Source organism: Hipposideros armiger, unplaced genomic scaffold, assembly GCF_001890085.2.
Source record: "Hipposideros armiger isolate ML-2016 unplaced genomic scaffold, ASM189008v1 scaffold_431, whole genome shotgun sequence".
Taxonomy (NCBI): domain Eukaryota; kingdom Metazoa; phylum Chordata; class Mammalia; order Chiroptera; family Hipposideridae; genus Hipposideros; species Hipposideros armiger.
The window spans coordinates 1,583,851-1,595,126 of record NW_017731781.1 but is presented as its reverse complement, the minus strand read 5'-3'; the positions used below and the strand labels follow the sequence as shown (position 1 = coordinate 1,595,126).

The 11,276-nt window shown below is 48.0% G+C and overlaps 2 protein-coding genes and 1 pseudogene across 2 annotated transcripts in view; 2 read left to right on the top strand and 1 right to left on the bottom strand.

Annotated features, from left to right (window-relative positions):
- Positions 1 to 2,298: 2,298 nt before the first annotated feature.
- Positions 2,299 to 5,902, bottom strand: SMIM48 (small integral membrane protein 48). The gene is given in 3 exon segments (XM_019664809.1): positions 2,299 to 2,366; positions 2,369 to 2,587; positions 5,848 to 5,902. Coding segments are annotated over 3 exon segments (342 nt in total).
- A 128-nt stretch (positions 5,903 to 6,030) lies between these two features.
- On the top strand, positions 6,031 to 6,968 carry LOC109394605 (homeobox protein NANOG pseudogene; annotated as a pseudogene).
- Positions 6,969 to 7,613: 645 nt separating this feature from the next.
- NLRP1 (NLR family pyrin domain containing 1) overlaps positions 7,614 to 11,276 on the top strand; it is a 57,664-nt gene continuing 54,001 nt past the window's right edge. The window contains exons 1-2 of the mRNA XM_019664807.1: positions 7,614 to 7,751; positions 8,119 to 8,472. Of these exons, the coding sequence (XP_019520352.1) occupies position 7,751; positions 8,119 to 8,472 (355 nt within the window). The 5' untranslated portion in view covers positions 7,614 to 7,750. The remainder of the gene's footprint in view (positions 7,752 to 8,118; positions 8,473 to 11,276) is intronic.

Sequence of the window (11,276 nt, the reverse complement as noted above, 5' to 3'; positions counted from 1 at the left end):
CTGCCTTTAATTTTCCCTGTTTGCTTCAGCTGGTTCCAATGTCTTTTCTGTTATTTGCAACCAAGAGTCCTAAAAAGACACAATGCCTTTGATTCCTTTTGGAATAAGACAGAAACTTAATGAACTGAATGCCTTTCCAGGGTCTCCTAAATCTCTACCCTCTTCCCACTAATGCAGTACATCCAATGCCTCACTATAATATCAACATTAGTTTCTGGTGACCCTTAGTTACCTGGGGCCCTAATCAGGCCCAATCAGGCACTGTCAGAGCACCACCTCCTCCAACCCTGTTACTAGGGGCCAGTGGACATTTGAATATCATGAAACTACACTTTCCAAATTGGGGAACAGCAAGGTAGAAGAATGCTGGGCTGACAGAGGGGGTCTCAGATTAAGAAATATGTGGGAGACGTTCGATCTAACCTACGCAGTGTATTGGTTTGTGGGACAATACAAAGGGGCAATTATAGGGAGCACTAAGTTCTGATGGGAAGACAAGGGCAGCCCATTGGGAGGCACGAGGAGAAGGCCTGCTCCTAGGAGAAGGAAGTGCTGCAGGAGATGCAAGGATGAGTCCAGACCGCGCCGCGTCAATAAGAGGCAGGGAAAGGCCAGGTGGAAGGACTCTCAGTCCTGCAGGGCCAGCCTCTACTGATTAGAGCCTGAATGTCAGAGCCACGCCCTCTGCGCCCCTAGAATGTCCCCATAACCTTGTTCCTAGTGGTGCCTCACCCCCCTCAGAACGGGCAGCCCAGTCCTTGGAAGGCATATAGTCTGAGCAGAACAGGGATCCCTCTCTTTGCTCAAGGGTGGAAGGTCTTAGGTCCTCCCTGCCTGGGAAGGCAAAAAAGAGTCAGAGTTGGTCAACGTGCAGAGAAAAGAGCTTTACTGCTCTGGCTCCCGCAAGAAATGTTCACACCACACAATGTCGTTTGGATACCTGCTTGGCATGTACCGCAAAGAAAGCCTCTAGCCTCTGACTAGGCAGCATCACATACATCTGTTAACAATTCCCCAGCACAATTACCTAATTAAGTGGCCCTCTAGTAGCACCCCTGCTCCCACCAGGCTCAGGCAAAACCACTGCATTCCCACTACTTCCCGTGGTAGCCACCCGTGCACCCTCCGAGATCTGCAGACCCTCAGAGCTTACTACAGCACAGGCGCAGGGCAGACATTCAACCAGTGTTTGCTGAATTGAAGCAACAAATGAATTCTCAAGTGAGGATTCTCTTTTAGTCTGTCTTCCTGCAGAGGGGAGCCCTTTGGACTTTTCCCCTTCAGAGGCTTCCTCTAACAGAAACACCACATTTCACCAGAGCTATTTTAACACCCTAACGCTGAGCTATTTCAGCTCTCAGATTTTACCGTCCAGGCTTCTCCCCACACAAGTGAAAATTTTGCCTGCACAGTCCTCGAGGACAGCACTTCTGCGGACCACAGCCAGGACCACACCCTGTGAATCATGCAAACCACAGGCCTGCCGTTTCAGGGAGGTCTGCAGAAGTTGGTCCCAAGCTTCCCAGGACATGATGAGAGTGTGGGTTCCCGGCAGGACACCTCCTCTTGCTATGGGTCCTCGCTAGGCTCAGCAGGGACAGCAGTGAAGGCAGCAAAGAATATAGCAGGAAAAACATTAAGGGCAGCCTAAAGCCCTAGGGACAGGGTACGCCACCCGGACAAAAGCCACTCACTGTGTCCTGCACTCTGGAGGTGTCCCCTGCATGCTGAGGTCCGCCATATCCCACTGGAGACCTGTCTGCACCAGCTGGGGACACAGCTGGCTCCTCCTGGGGGCAATGCCGCTTCACAGGGCTCTAGCCTAGTCCTGGCCATGGCGCCGACACTCCCTTCAGGACCCTCTCAGGAAAGCCTCAGGCCCAGGGCTGGCTCATCCCTTGAAGAACAGAAAGTTGGGCTCGCTGTGCATGCCCCAAACACAGAATGATGGGTTCTCTGTGCGTTCCCCCACCTCACAAAGTGGTAGGGTCCAGAGATGTTATCTTAATTATAAACAGGGTTCTATTGCACCCCAAGATTCTAAATGTTGGGGTCTGACTGCCCCCTCCCCTAATCTTCAGGTGCAAATGGACCCTTGTTTCATTACCGGCAGCTGCTTTTTGCATTTCTACTGATGGACAAAGGTAGGGACATGCAGAGAAGAAAGCTAAATGAAAGGGGTCCAGCGTGTCTCCCAAACACAAAGATTCCTAGTCCTTCTTTTTACTTCTGTCTCTCCCCTCCCCACCCCACTGCCCTTCACCCCTCCCAGTGCCCACCCAGTCCCACTGCTGCCACTCAAGCAAGCTATAAATTGATATAGGTAAAGATGCCAGAGGTGATAAAAGTGGCAATGGCTGCGTAAAGATGGAGAGGTGCGGGAAATGGTCAAGATAGCAGCCCTCGTCCATTGGAGGGGCCTCCTCCTTGGGTAGGGGGTGCGCAGCAGCCTCTGAGGCGTGCCTGGCACGGGCCCCCTGCGCCCTCTCCTTTGAGAGCTGCCTACCAGGCTTGTTGCCCAACACGGACCTGGACTTGAGCATGTGGGCAGCAGGAGGTTGTTCCCGGGGAAGCTTGTCCAACAGGCCTTCGAGTCAGCGTTGGAGTCCACACAAATCTACTCAGGGTCCCAGGGTTTTCACTGAAAGAATTCGTTAGCCACTGGAGAGGCGTGGTGGGGATGTGTGTCTGCTGGCACTGGGTGGTCTCGCAGGCGCACAGTGAGCAGTGACCTGGGCTGCAGCTGTATTTCTATGGCTGTATTTCTATCACTGGGGAAGGTGTGGCCGCAGGCTGGAGCCCCACAGACCCGGGTGCCTCTGCAGGGTCCCCCGGCCTCTCAGCCCAGGCGCCGCTTCCTCGGGCTCCTCCTTCCAACTCCAGCCTGTTGCAGAGGTTTGCTCGCCAGGTTCCAACCCCAGGGAGCTCCAGGGCCTGCAGCTGGTAAATCACTGCACAACCTGGTTAGTTTCCATGGTGTTGCCAGACTGAAGGAGTGCCAGCTGCTAGCTGAGAGCCAGAGGCTCTGGAAAAGGGGCCTTGGCAGGAAAGAAGCTGAAATGCAGATGGCCAGCACCCAGCAGCGCTCAAATCTTCCCCAGGACTTTATTTCTCCTTTTAAAAGAAATAATTGTTGTGGGGTCTTTTTTTTTAATTTAAAACTTAATACATGGAAAGACTAAAACATAATATTTGTAACACATAATATATGTAGAAATACATAATATTCAAAAAGGCACATGCGAGAACATTCACTGCAATGTTCTTTCTATGCATCTAGTATTACATAATAATAATAATAATAATAATAATAAAAATTGAAGCATGCTGTAGAATAAAACATGTGTTCAAGCAAAGCTACATGTTTTGTACAGATGTATTGTGTGTGTCTCTGTGTGTCTGGGAGGACATAGAACATACTAGAAACACTAGTAAACTCCATGGAGCTATGTCTGTATTGCTTACAGTTTTTATCATGGAAGTGAATTCAAATATTACTTGGAAATTAAATTAAATTAAAGTAATATTTTTAAAAAGATTTTATTGGCGAATTGGGGAAGGGAACAGTATTGGGGAATTGAGGAAGGCAAACATTGTGTTTTTCCAATACCCATCAGCTCCAAGTCAAGTTGTGGAGGGTGCAAGCTCAGCTCCAAGTTCAGTCACTGTTTTCAATCTAGTTGCAGGTGGGTGCAAGCCACCATCCTATGTGGGAGTCAAACCTGCAACCTTGTTGTTAAGAGCATGCGCTCTCACCAGCTGAGCGCCTGCTCAGCTCAAGGTGCCATGTTCAGTCTCAGTGGTAGGGGGACACAGCCCAACAAGCCATGCGGGAGTCAAACGGGCAACGTTGTTAAGAGCACACGCTCGCACCACCTGAGCAATTATGCCACCTGTTGGCAGCTCAGTGGCAGCTCAGCTCGGGCGCAGCTCACTGGCCCATGTGGGAAACGAACTGGCAACCCTGTTGCTCAGAGCTCGTGCTCTTACAAACGGTGCTACCCAGCCAGCCCCTAAAAGTACTATTTTAAATTACTACTTCATTAAATATATTATCTGAACACCAATGCCATGCAAAGCATTGAGCTACTTTTCTGAATACAAAAAGCTGAGACTCAGTTACCTGCCTTCAAGGAACCCACAACGTTAAGAACAAGGTAACTGATGTTTCTCGACCCTCTGCTACATTCCAGGTGCTGTGCTAGGCAAGTTCGTGTTTATTCATTTAAGCAGCATAGTATTTGAGGTTTGGCTGTAATCCTTACTTGCAGACAAGACACACTGGTGGGTCCAAGAACCCAAGGTAACAGTCGGCTGGTGGCAAAGACAGCGTCAGAGCCCAGACCTATCAGGTTTAAAACCCCTATGCTCTCCATTGCACTACTCAGCCTCCAGGGACACATAACTGAACTCCAAGGTATCTGAGATATGCTTATGAACCATGGAATGGAAGATCAAAGCTCAACAGGCTTCATGGAAGAGGTGCCATTCGGGTTGGACCTTAAAAAAATGAGTGGAATTTTAGCAGGTGAAATAAGAAGAAAAAGGATGAGTCAACTTGTATTAAGCACCTACTAAGTGCTCCAGCATTCATGGGCATTATTTGGTTTTATACCCCATAAGGTAGGCATTATTACCCTTATTTTACAGACATTGACACAGGCCCAGCAAGCTAAGTGACTTGTCCAACATTACAAAACTGCTAAAGGCAGAGCTGGGCCTTCTGACTACAAGCCCCATATCCTTTCTTCCATAACCTGGCTGACTGAGAATTCAATGAAATCGACTGAAAGAGGAAAAATCCTTGGCTTGGGTATCCAGAGATCTGGCTCCTGGTGCCCGCTCAGCGGCTGACCTGCTGTGTCAAGTGAGCAAGTCCTCTTGCTTCTCTTGGCCTCCACACTCCATTCTGCTGGCCCTCTTGACATGCCCAAAATTAAAGGATTAGTCAAGGATTTCCATACTCGATGGCTGACAGTTTAGAGGCACTAAAGATAACATGATCAAATCCACAGGTCAAGAGGAAATAGGGACAGGTGATGGGCCACCAAGGGTTTTGCCTGGCTGAGGATGTGGCTAAAGACAGGCACTGGAGGAGTACATTTCTCTGCTACTTTCTGCTCGATTGGCCTCTCTCTCCCTGGCCTTGAACTCCAAGACTTACAATCTCCAAAGTTGTCCAGAATTCTAGGGGACCCCTTGTGATGTTAAAAAAAAATAAATCTTTGGTTTTTGTCTCAAGTTCCTGGCACACAGCTCCTAAAACCCTTAGGATCTCTGGAGTGACAACAGAGTTTTTTGTGTGCCAGTAAGATGACTGGGGACTGGGGACCTCTAGATAACTTCTGAATGGAGGCTGGTCACCAGAAAGACCAAGGCACCGTGTCCAGGAAGAACAAATCAACCCTGCCTATGTAATGAAAACTTCCTAAAATCCTCCACACCTTGCACTATGCACATCTTCTATTGGGCTCTTCTTGAGTGCTATCGTTTCAAATTAACCAGGAAGTTGTGTTTTCCTGAGTCTTGTGAGTCATTCTAGCAAATTATCAAATCTGAGATGGGAGTGCAGGGACCTCTGAGTGCAGTGGGCACCCTGGAATCTGAGGTAGGGAGCTGTTTGTGGGACTGAGCCCTTAACCAAGGGTCCTGGGCTGCCTCTGAGTAGTTAGTGTCACAGTTCAATTGAGTTGCAGGACAACGAGCTGGTGTCCAAAGAGTTGGTGTCAGAATTAATGGGGGTCAGGAGGAAACAAAAAACTCACACCCCTGCTCCAGGTCACACCACCCACCATACCGGGTCTCAGGGCCCTTTATGGAGGGCTCAGATTCCTCTGATCATCACACCTCTTAGGGTAGCACTCTCTACTCCTGGCAAGTGTGGCTGTTGAATGTCCTTCATTTTGCTTACTGGTCATTAAAAAAACTGCCCTGGGTTATTTCTCTAAGCTCTTCTACCTAGATACTTAGGCCTCGGCATCTCTTACAACCTAACTCATTGGTTTTTTTTCTCTCTTTCAACTCAGGAAAATGAGTGTGGATCTGACTTGTCCCCAAAGCCCGCCTTGCCCCGAAGCATTCAATTCTAGGGAAACTTCACCAGTGCCTGAGATTTATGGGCCTGAAGATAATTATGCATCCTTGCAAATGTCATCTGCTGAGACACTCAACATGGAGACTGCAGTCCTCCCTCTTCCTTCCTCCATGGATCTGCTTATTCAGTACAGTCCCGATTCTTCTATGAATACCAGTCCCAGTGTAATACTACCCACTTCTGCAGAGAACAGCACAGGTGAGAAGGAAGAGAAGGTCCAGGTCAAGAAACAGAAGATCAGAATCGTCTTCTCACTGACCCTGTTCTGGGTAGTCGGGGAGACATTTCAGAGACAGAAATAGCTCAGCCCCCAGCAGACGCAAGAACTTTCCAGCATCCTGAACCTTAGCTACAAACAGATTAAGGTCTAGCTCCAGAACCAGAGAATAAAATGTAAGAGGTGGCAGAAATACAATAGCCAAAGGACAGCCACCGTGTGACTCAGGGCTCAGCAACTGCAGAGTACCCGGGCCTCTCTTCCTGTCACCAGGTATGCCTGGTGAACGCTTCTGGAAAAGCTTCAGCGTGGAGCACCCAGACCTGCAATGACCCACCTTGGAACAACCATTCCTGGAGCAGCCAATCTTGGAGGTTCCATTCCTGGAACAGTCAGACTTGGTGCCCCCAGGCCTGAAATAACCAGTCTTGGAACAACAAGACCTGGAGCTATCAGCTCTACAGCTCTGGGGAGGAAGCCCCACTGCCCCAGATTCAGTTCCAGCAAAATCAACCTGTCAGTGATTTGGAGGCCACCTTGCAAACTGCTGGGGAAAGCTACGAGGTGCTACAGCAAACCCCTGAGTATTGTAGTACCCAGCAAATCATGGATTTATTCCCAAATTACTCCACGAACTGACAGCCTGACGGTGTGTGATGATGGGTATATTATGCAATCAATCTGGGCAGTGACTGTATCACTTCTAGGATTTTTCTGTGTATCTCTGCCTTGATATCCTGCTTCTTTGTTATTATGCCTATTGTGTCCATTTGGAGGGGTGGGAGTGGGGTATGACTGGAGTCTAATCAGGAGGTTTTTGTACCCTGGCTGCTGTAGAAAAAATGATGATAAAAGGTGTCTCTTGCTATAGACAACTAGCTAGAATACTATTTTGGATATCTTAGGACCTAGAATCTTATCTCGAAAACAGAAAGTAAAAGTATACAGATGTGTGATGAAGGATTATTCCTATTTTCTGGGGTTGGGGGGCTTCTTAAAAACCTCAACTCATGTGAAAGGTTAATAAGCCATAACGTGTTTCATTGATTTCCTCTGCCCCTTTCGCCTTTACTACAACCCCTAATTTGTTTATTACTTAGGTATTTGAAAAAGACGTTTTGTACTTTGCTGTATCGTGATAATAGTACCAGTTAGGCTGGTTAGTTTCTAAGTTCAAGTACCAATAAATAAAATGTCTATTTTACCTTAAAAAAAAATGTTCTGGCCACTCCCTCCTCTGGCCACACCTCCATGTGGTTGCCTCTCCTGACCCTTTCTTCTGCTCTGGCTATGTGAGGCTCTTCCTGTTTGTCCCAGAGCCAGTATAAGTCCTGGGTTGTTCCTCTTCTTTCAACACCCCACTTCCTGTCAGCATTGCAGCTCAAGGCTTGGTCCCAGGAGTCCAGGTCCCAGGAGAGGGAAGTTGAGGAGCTCAGAACAGTGAGTATCCTGAACATTCCATCCTCCCGTTCTCTCACTCCTGCCCCTTCATGCTCCTCACTGGCCCCAGGCCCCAACCCAGCACCCCAGTAACCTGACCTCTTCCAGTGCCCCCAGCCTCCTCTGGGCTCCTGCTTCCTGTGCCTTTTCCTACCGGTCCCCTCCCCGTCCCTTGTCCCAACACCATCTATTGGAAGATGCCCTGGGTTTTACAAAAGTGGGTTCTGAATGCTGAATAGGAGTTTACCAGGCAAAGAGAAATGACCACAGTGGGAATCTTGCATTGGGAGATGTTAGGGGCCAAGGAAGACTGCTATTCTCTGCCTTCCTGATACCCCTCACCACCCACCACTCACCCCTTCCCCAGTGAACACCCCCAAAAGCCCCCCATCTGGGGCAGAGATGTCCGGTACAGCTGACATAGTCAGTGGAGCAGAGATGGCCAGTACAGTCCAGCAGTGGCTGGCGCAGACGTTGGAGGTAATGAGCAAGGAGGAGCTGAAGGAGTTCCAGCAGTGGCTGCCTGATAAAAAACCCTGGGAGCCCTCTCCCAGTGGGACCTCAGCTCAACCAGAGAAGGCCAGCAGCATGGAGGTGGCCTCACGCATGGTGGCTCAATACGGGGAGCAGCGGGCCCTGAACTTGGTACTCCACACTTGCCAGCAGATGAACTTGAGAAAGATGTTAGGTCAAACCAAGCACCTGGTGGTCTTTGAGTCAGGTGAGTAGACAAATCACCCTCTGCCTGCTGTCCATCTGTTGCTGCCCTACATACATACTGAACCCCCAATAGACCTTCCTCTAGGCAATGACTCCAAGACGCAGACTCATACTAGGCTGGAGCTAAGAGGCTTGCTGGACCTCACCTCCAGCTAAGTGCATTGTCAGCACCCCACGTGGTCCTCACATTACCTGCGAGGGAGTGCTCAGAGGGCCAGAGAGTCTGAAGACTGACAATCAGAAGGCACCTGCAGGGAGGGTGTGGGTTTCATGCCCAGGTCCCAAGCAGGCACTTGCCTGACTTTGTGCTGGAAGCACAGACGGGAATTGGTCCCCAACCTGGCACTACCACATTGGGCAAGATGCTTCACTGCGCTCTGCCTCTGTCTTTCCATCTGTAAATGGGAGATAAAGATCCAACTTCCTGGACTGTGTCAGGGTTAAAGAGATCATCCATGTTAGACATTTAGCACAGAGACTAATTCATAGTAAGAACTCAATAAGTAGGAGCTCTGTGCTATTGTTGCTGCCACTGCTGCTGTTATTAGCATCAGCAGCCATGGGTGGCATATGCTCTTAGCCCCACGTGGAAGAGCTGAGGCTCAGAGAGGAGTCATAACCGACATGGGGAGGCAGAGAGAGAACCAGGACAGAGATATACATTTCCAGGTGTCCAGATCAGGACATTTTGCCCAGTAGTGTGAAGCTCTGATGAGCCTCTGGAGAGGCGGGGGTAGGCTGCAATGGGTTCACTAGTTTCTCTTGACCTCTCTTAGTTAAGACAGGGTCTCTTGGTGTCTTGGTTCTTCTTGGTTGAAAAACCCCTGTTTCATACCCATGGTTCTGCCCCTCCCCCCTGGCAAGCCCACAACATCCTCATCTGCTTCTCACAACCCAATATCCCTCATTCCTCTGCTCCCAATTGGACCCAAGCAGAAAGCCCTTATTCGGTTCAGCTCCACCATGATGCTGAGATTTTGTGACCCTGAGTTTGTGGCTCCTGCAGGACTTAGAGAGTAAGAATTAGATACACCTGCCTCATACACCTGGACAAAGATGGAAAGGTGAGGTTTACTACGTTGGCCCAAGGGCCCCAGGTGTAACTGCAAGATGGCCAGTTGGGTCTCACCAAGGTGTGCCTGTAGCTGCATGGGGACCTGAGCAGAGGGAAACGACAGAAAAAGGAAGGAGGAGCCAGGATTGAGTGGTGGGGTCAGTAGGCCTAGAATTAGTCTTGCAGGAACATTTCACTGATGAGGTTATAACCCCTCTGAATTGACAGATGGGTAAACTGAGACCTATGCAGGCCAGGCAGTGAGAGTTACCCAACAAGGTGCCATGTGAGACATGGTCCTTGTCCAGATTATCATCTGGGAAGACTCAGAATGTTCTTGAGGTCAGGGTGATTCAGAAAATTCCAAAGGGAAAGGACTCTGTTCTCCAGATGTAACCCAAGATGAGGATAAGCCTAATCCTCAGCCCAAGTCAGTTTCCTCTCCTGACTTCTGATTTGGGCATCCACCATCCTGACTCATCCAGGTTGCAAATCTCAGCTATACCCTTGCCTCTTTCTCTTCTCATCTCAGAATCAAAGTCCATGCTCACACAGCACTTGGAAACAGAACCAGGACTGGAACTTAGAAGCTCCCATTCCTGGTGCAGTGATTTCTACCTCCACCCTGCTGCTGCTTTGTGACGGTCCCCAGCCCCACTTCCCTATTTTTTCTTTCCCTTCCTTTTGTGCCAACTCTCACCCCTCCTGCTCCCAAGCCCTGGTCACAAGCTCAAGCTCCATTGTCTGGTATAATTATAGCCACTCCTGCTCTCTTTTGGTTTTTCATTTACATTAAATGTTTTCTTCCATCCCTTTCCTTTAGACTACATGTGTCCTTAAAACTGAAGTGAGTCTCTTGTAGGCAGCACGTAATCAGGTCTTGGTTTTTGTGTCTTTGTTTTGTAGGTTTTTATCCATTCAGTTGCTCTAGCCTGTAATTGGAGAATTTAATCCATTTACATTTAAAATAATTATTGATGAATAAGGACTTATTGTTTTTCTAGCTATTTTATAGTTTCTTTTTTCATTTCCCTTTTGCTGTCTGTCTGTGTGGTTTGATGATTTTCTAGAGTGGTATGCTTTGATTGCTTTCTCTCTATCTTTTGTGTGTCCACTATAGATTTTTGCTTTGTGTCAACCATGAATCTTACATAAAACATATCATAGTTATAACTGTCTACTGTAAGCTGATTTCAATTTAATTTCAATCACATACAAAATCTCGACTCTTTCACTCCGTCACCCATATTTTATGTTTTTGATGTTACATTTCCACCTTTTATACTGTATCTCCATTAGCACTTTATTGTAACTATAATTACCTTTAATACTTTTGTCTTTTAACCTTTCTACTAGAGTCATTTACATACCACCATTACACTATAGCGTATTCTGAATGTGACTACATACTTACCTTCACCAGTGTGATTTATACTTTCACATGTTTTTCTGTTACTAATTAGCATCCTTCTATTTCAGCTTGAGGAGCTCACTTTGGCATTTCTTGTAAGTCAAGCCCAGTGGTGATGAAATCCCTCAGCCTTTGTTTACCTGGGAAAGCCTTTACCTCCTTCATTTCTGAAGCTTTGCTAAATATAAAGTATTTTTGGTTGACTTTTTGGGTTCTTTCAGCACTTTGAATATATCATCCCACTCTCTCCTGGCCTGTGAAGTTTTTGCAGAGAAATCTGCTTCTAGCCTTAAGGGGACTTCCCTGGTATGTGATGAGTCATTCTTCTCTTGCTTCTTTC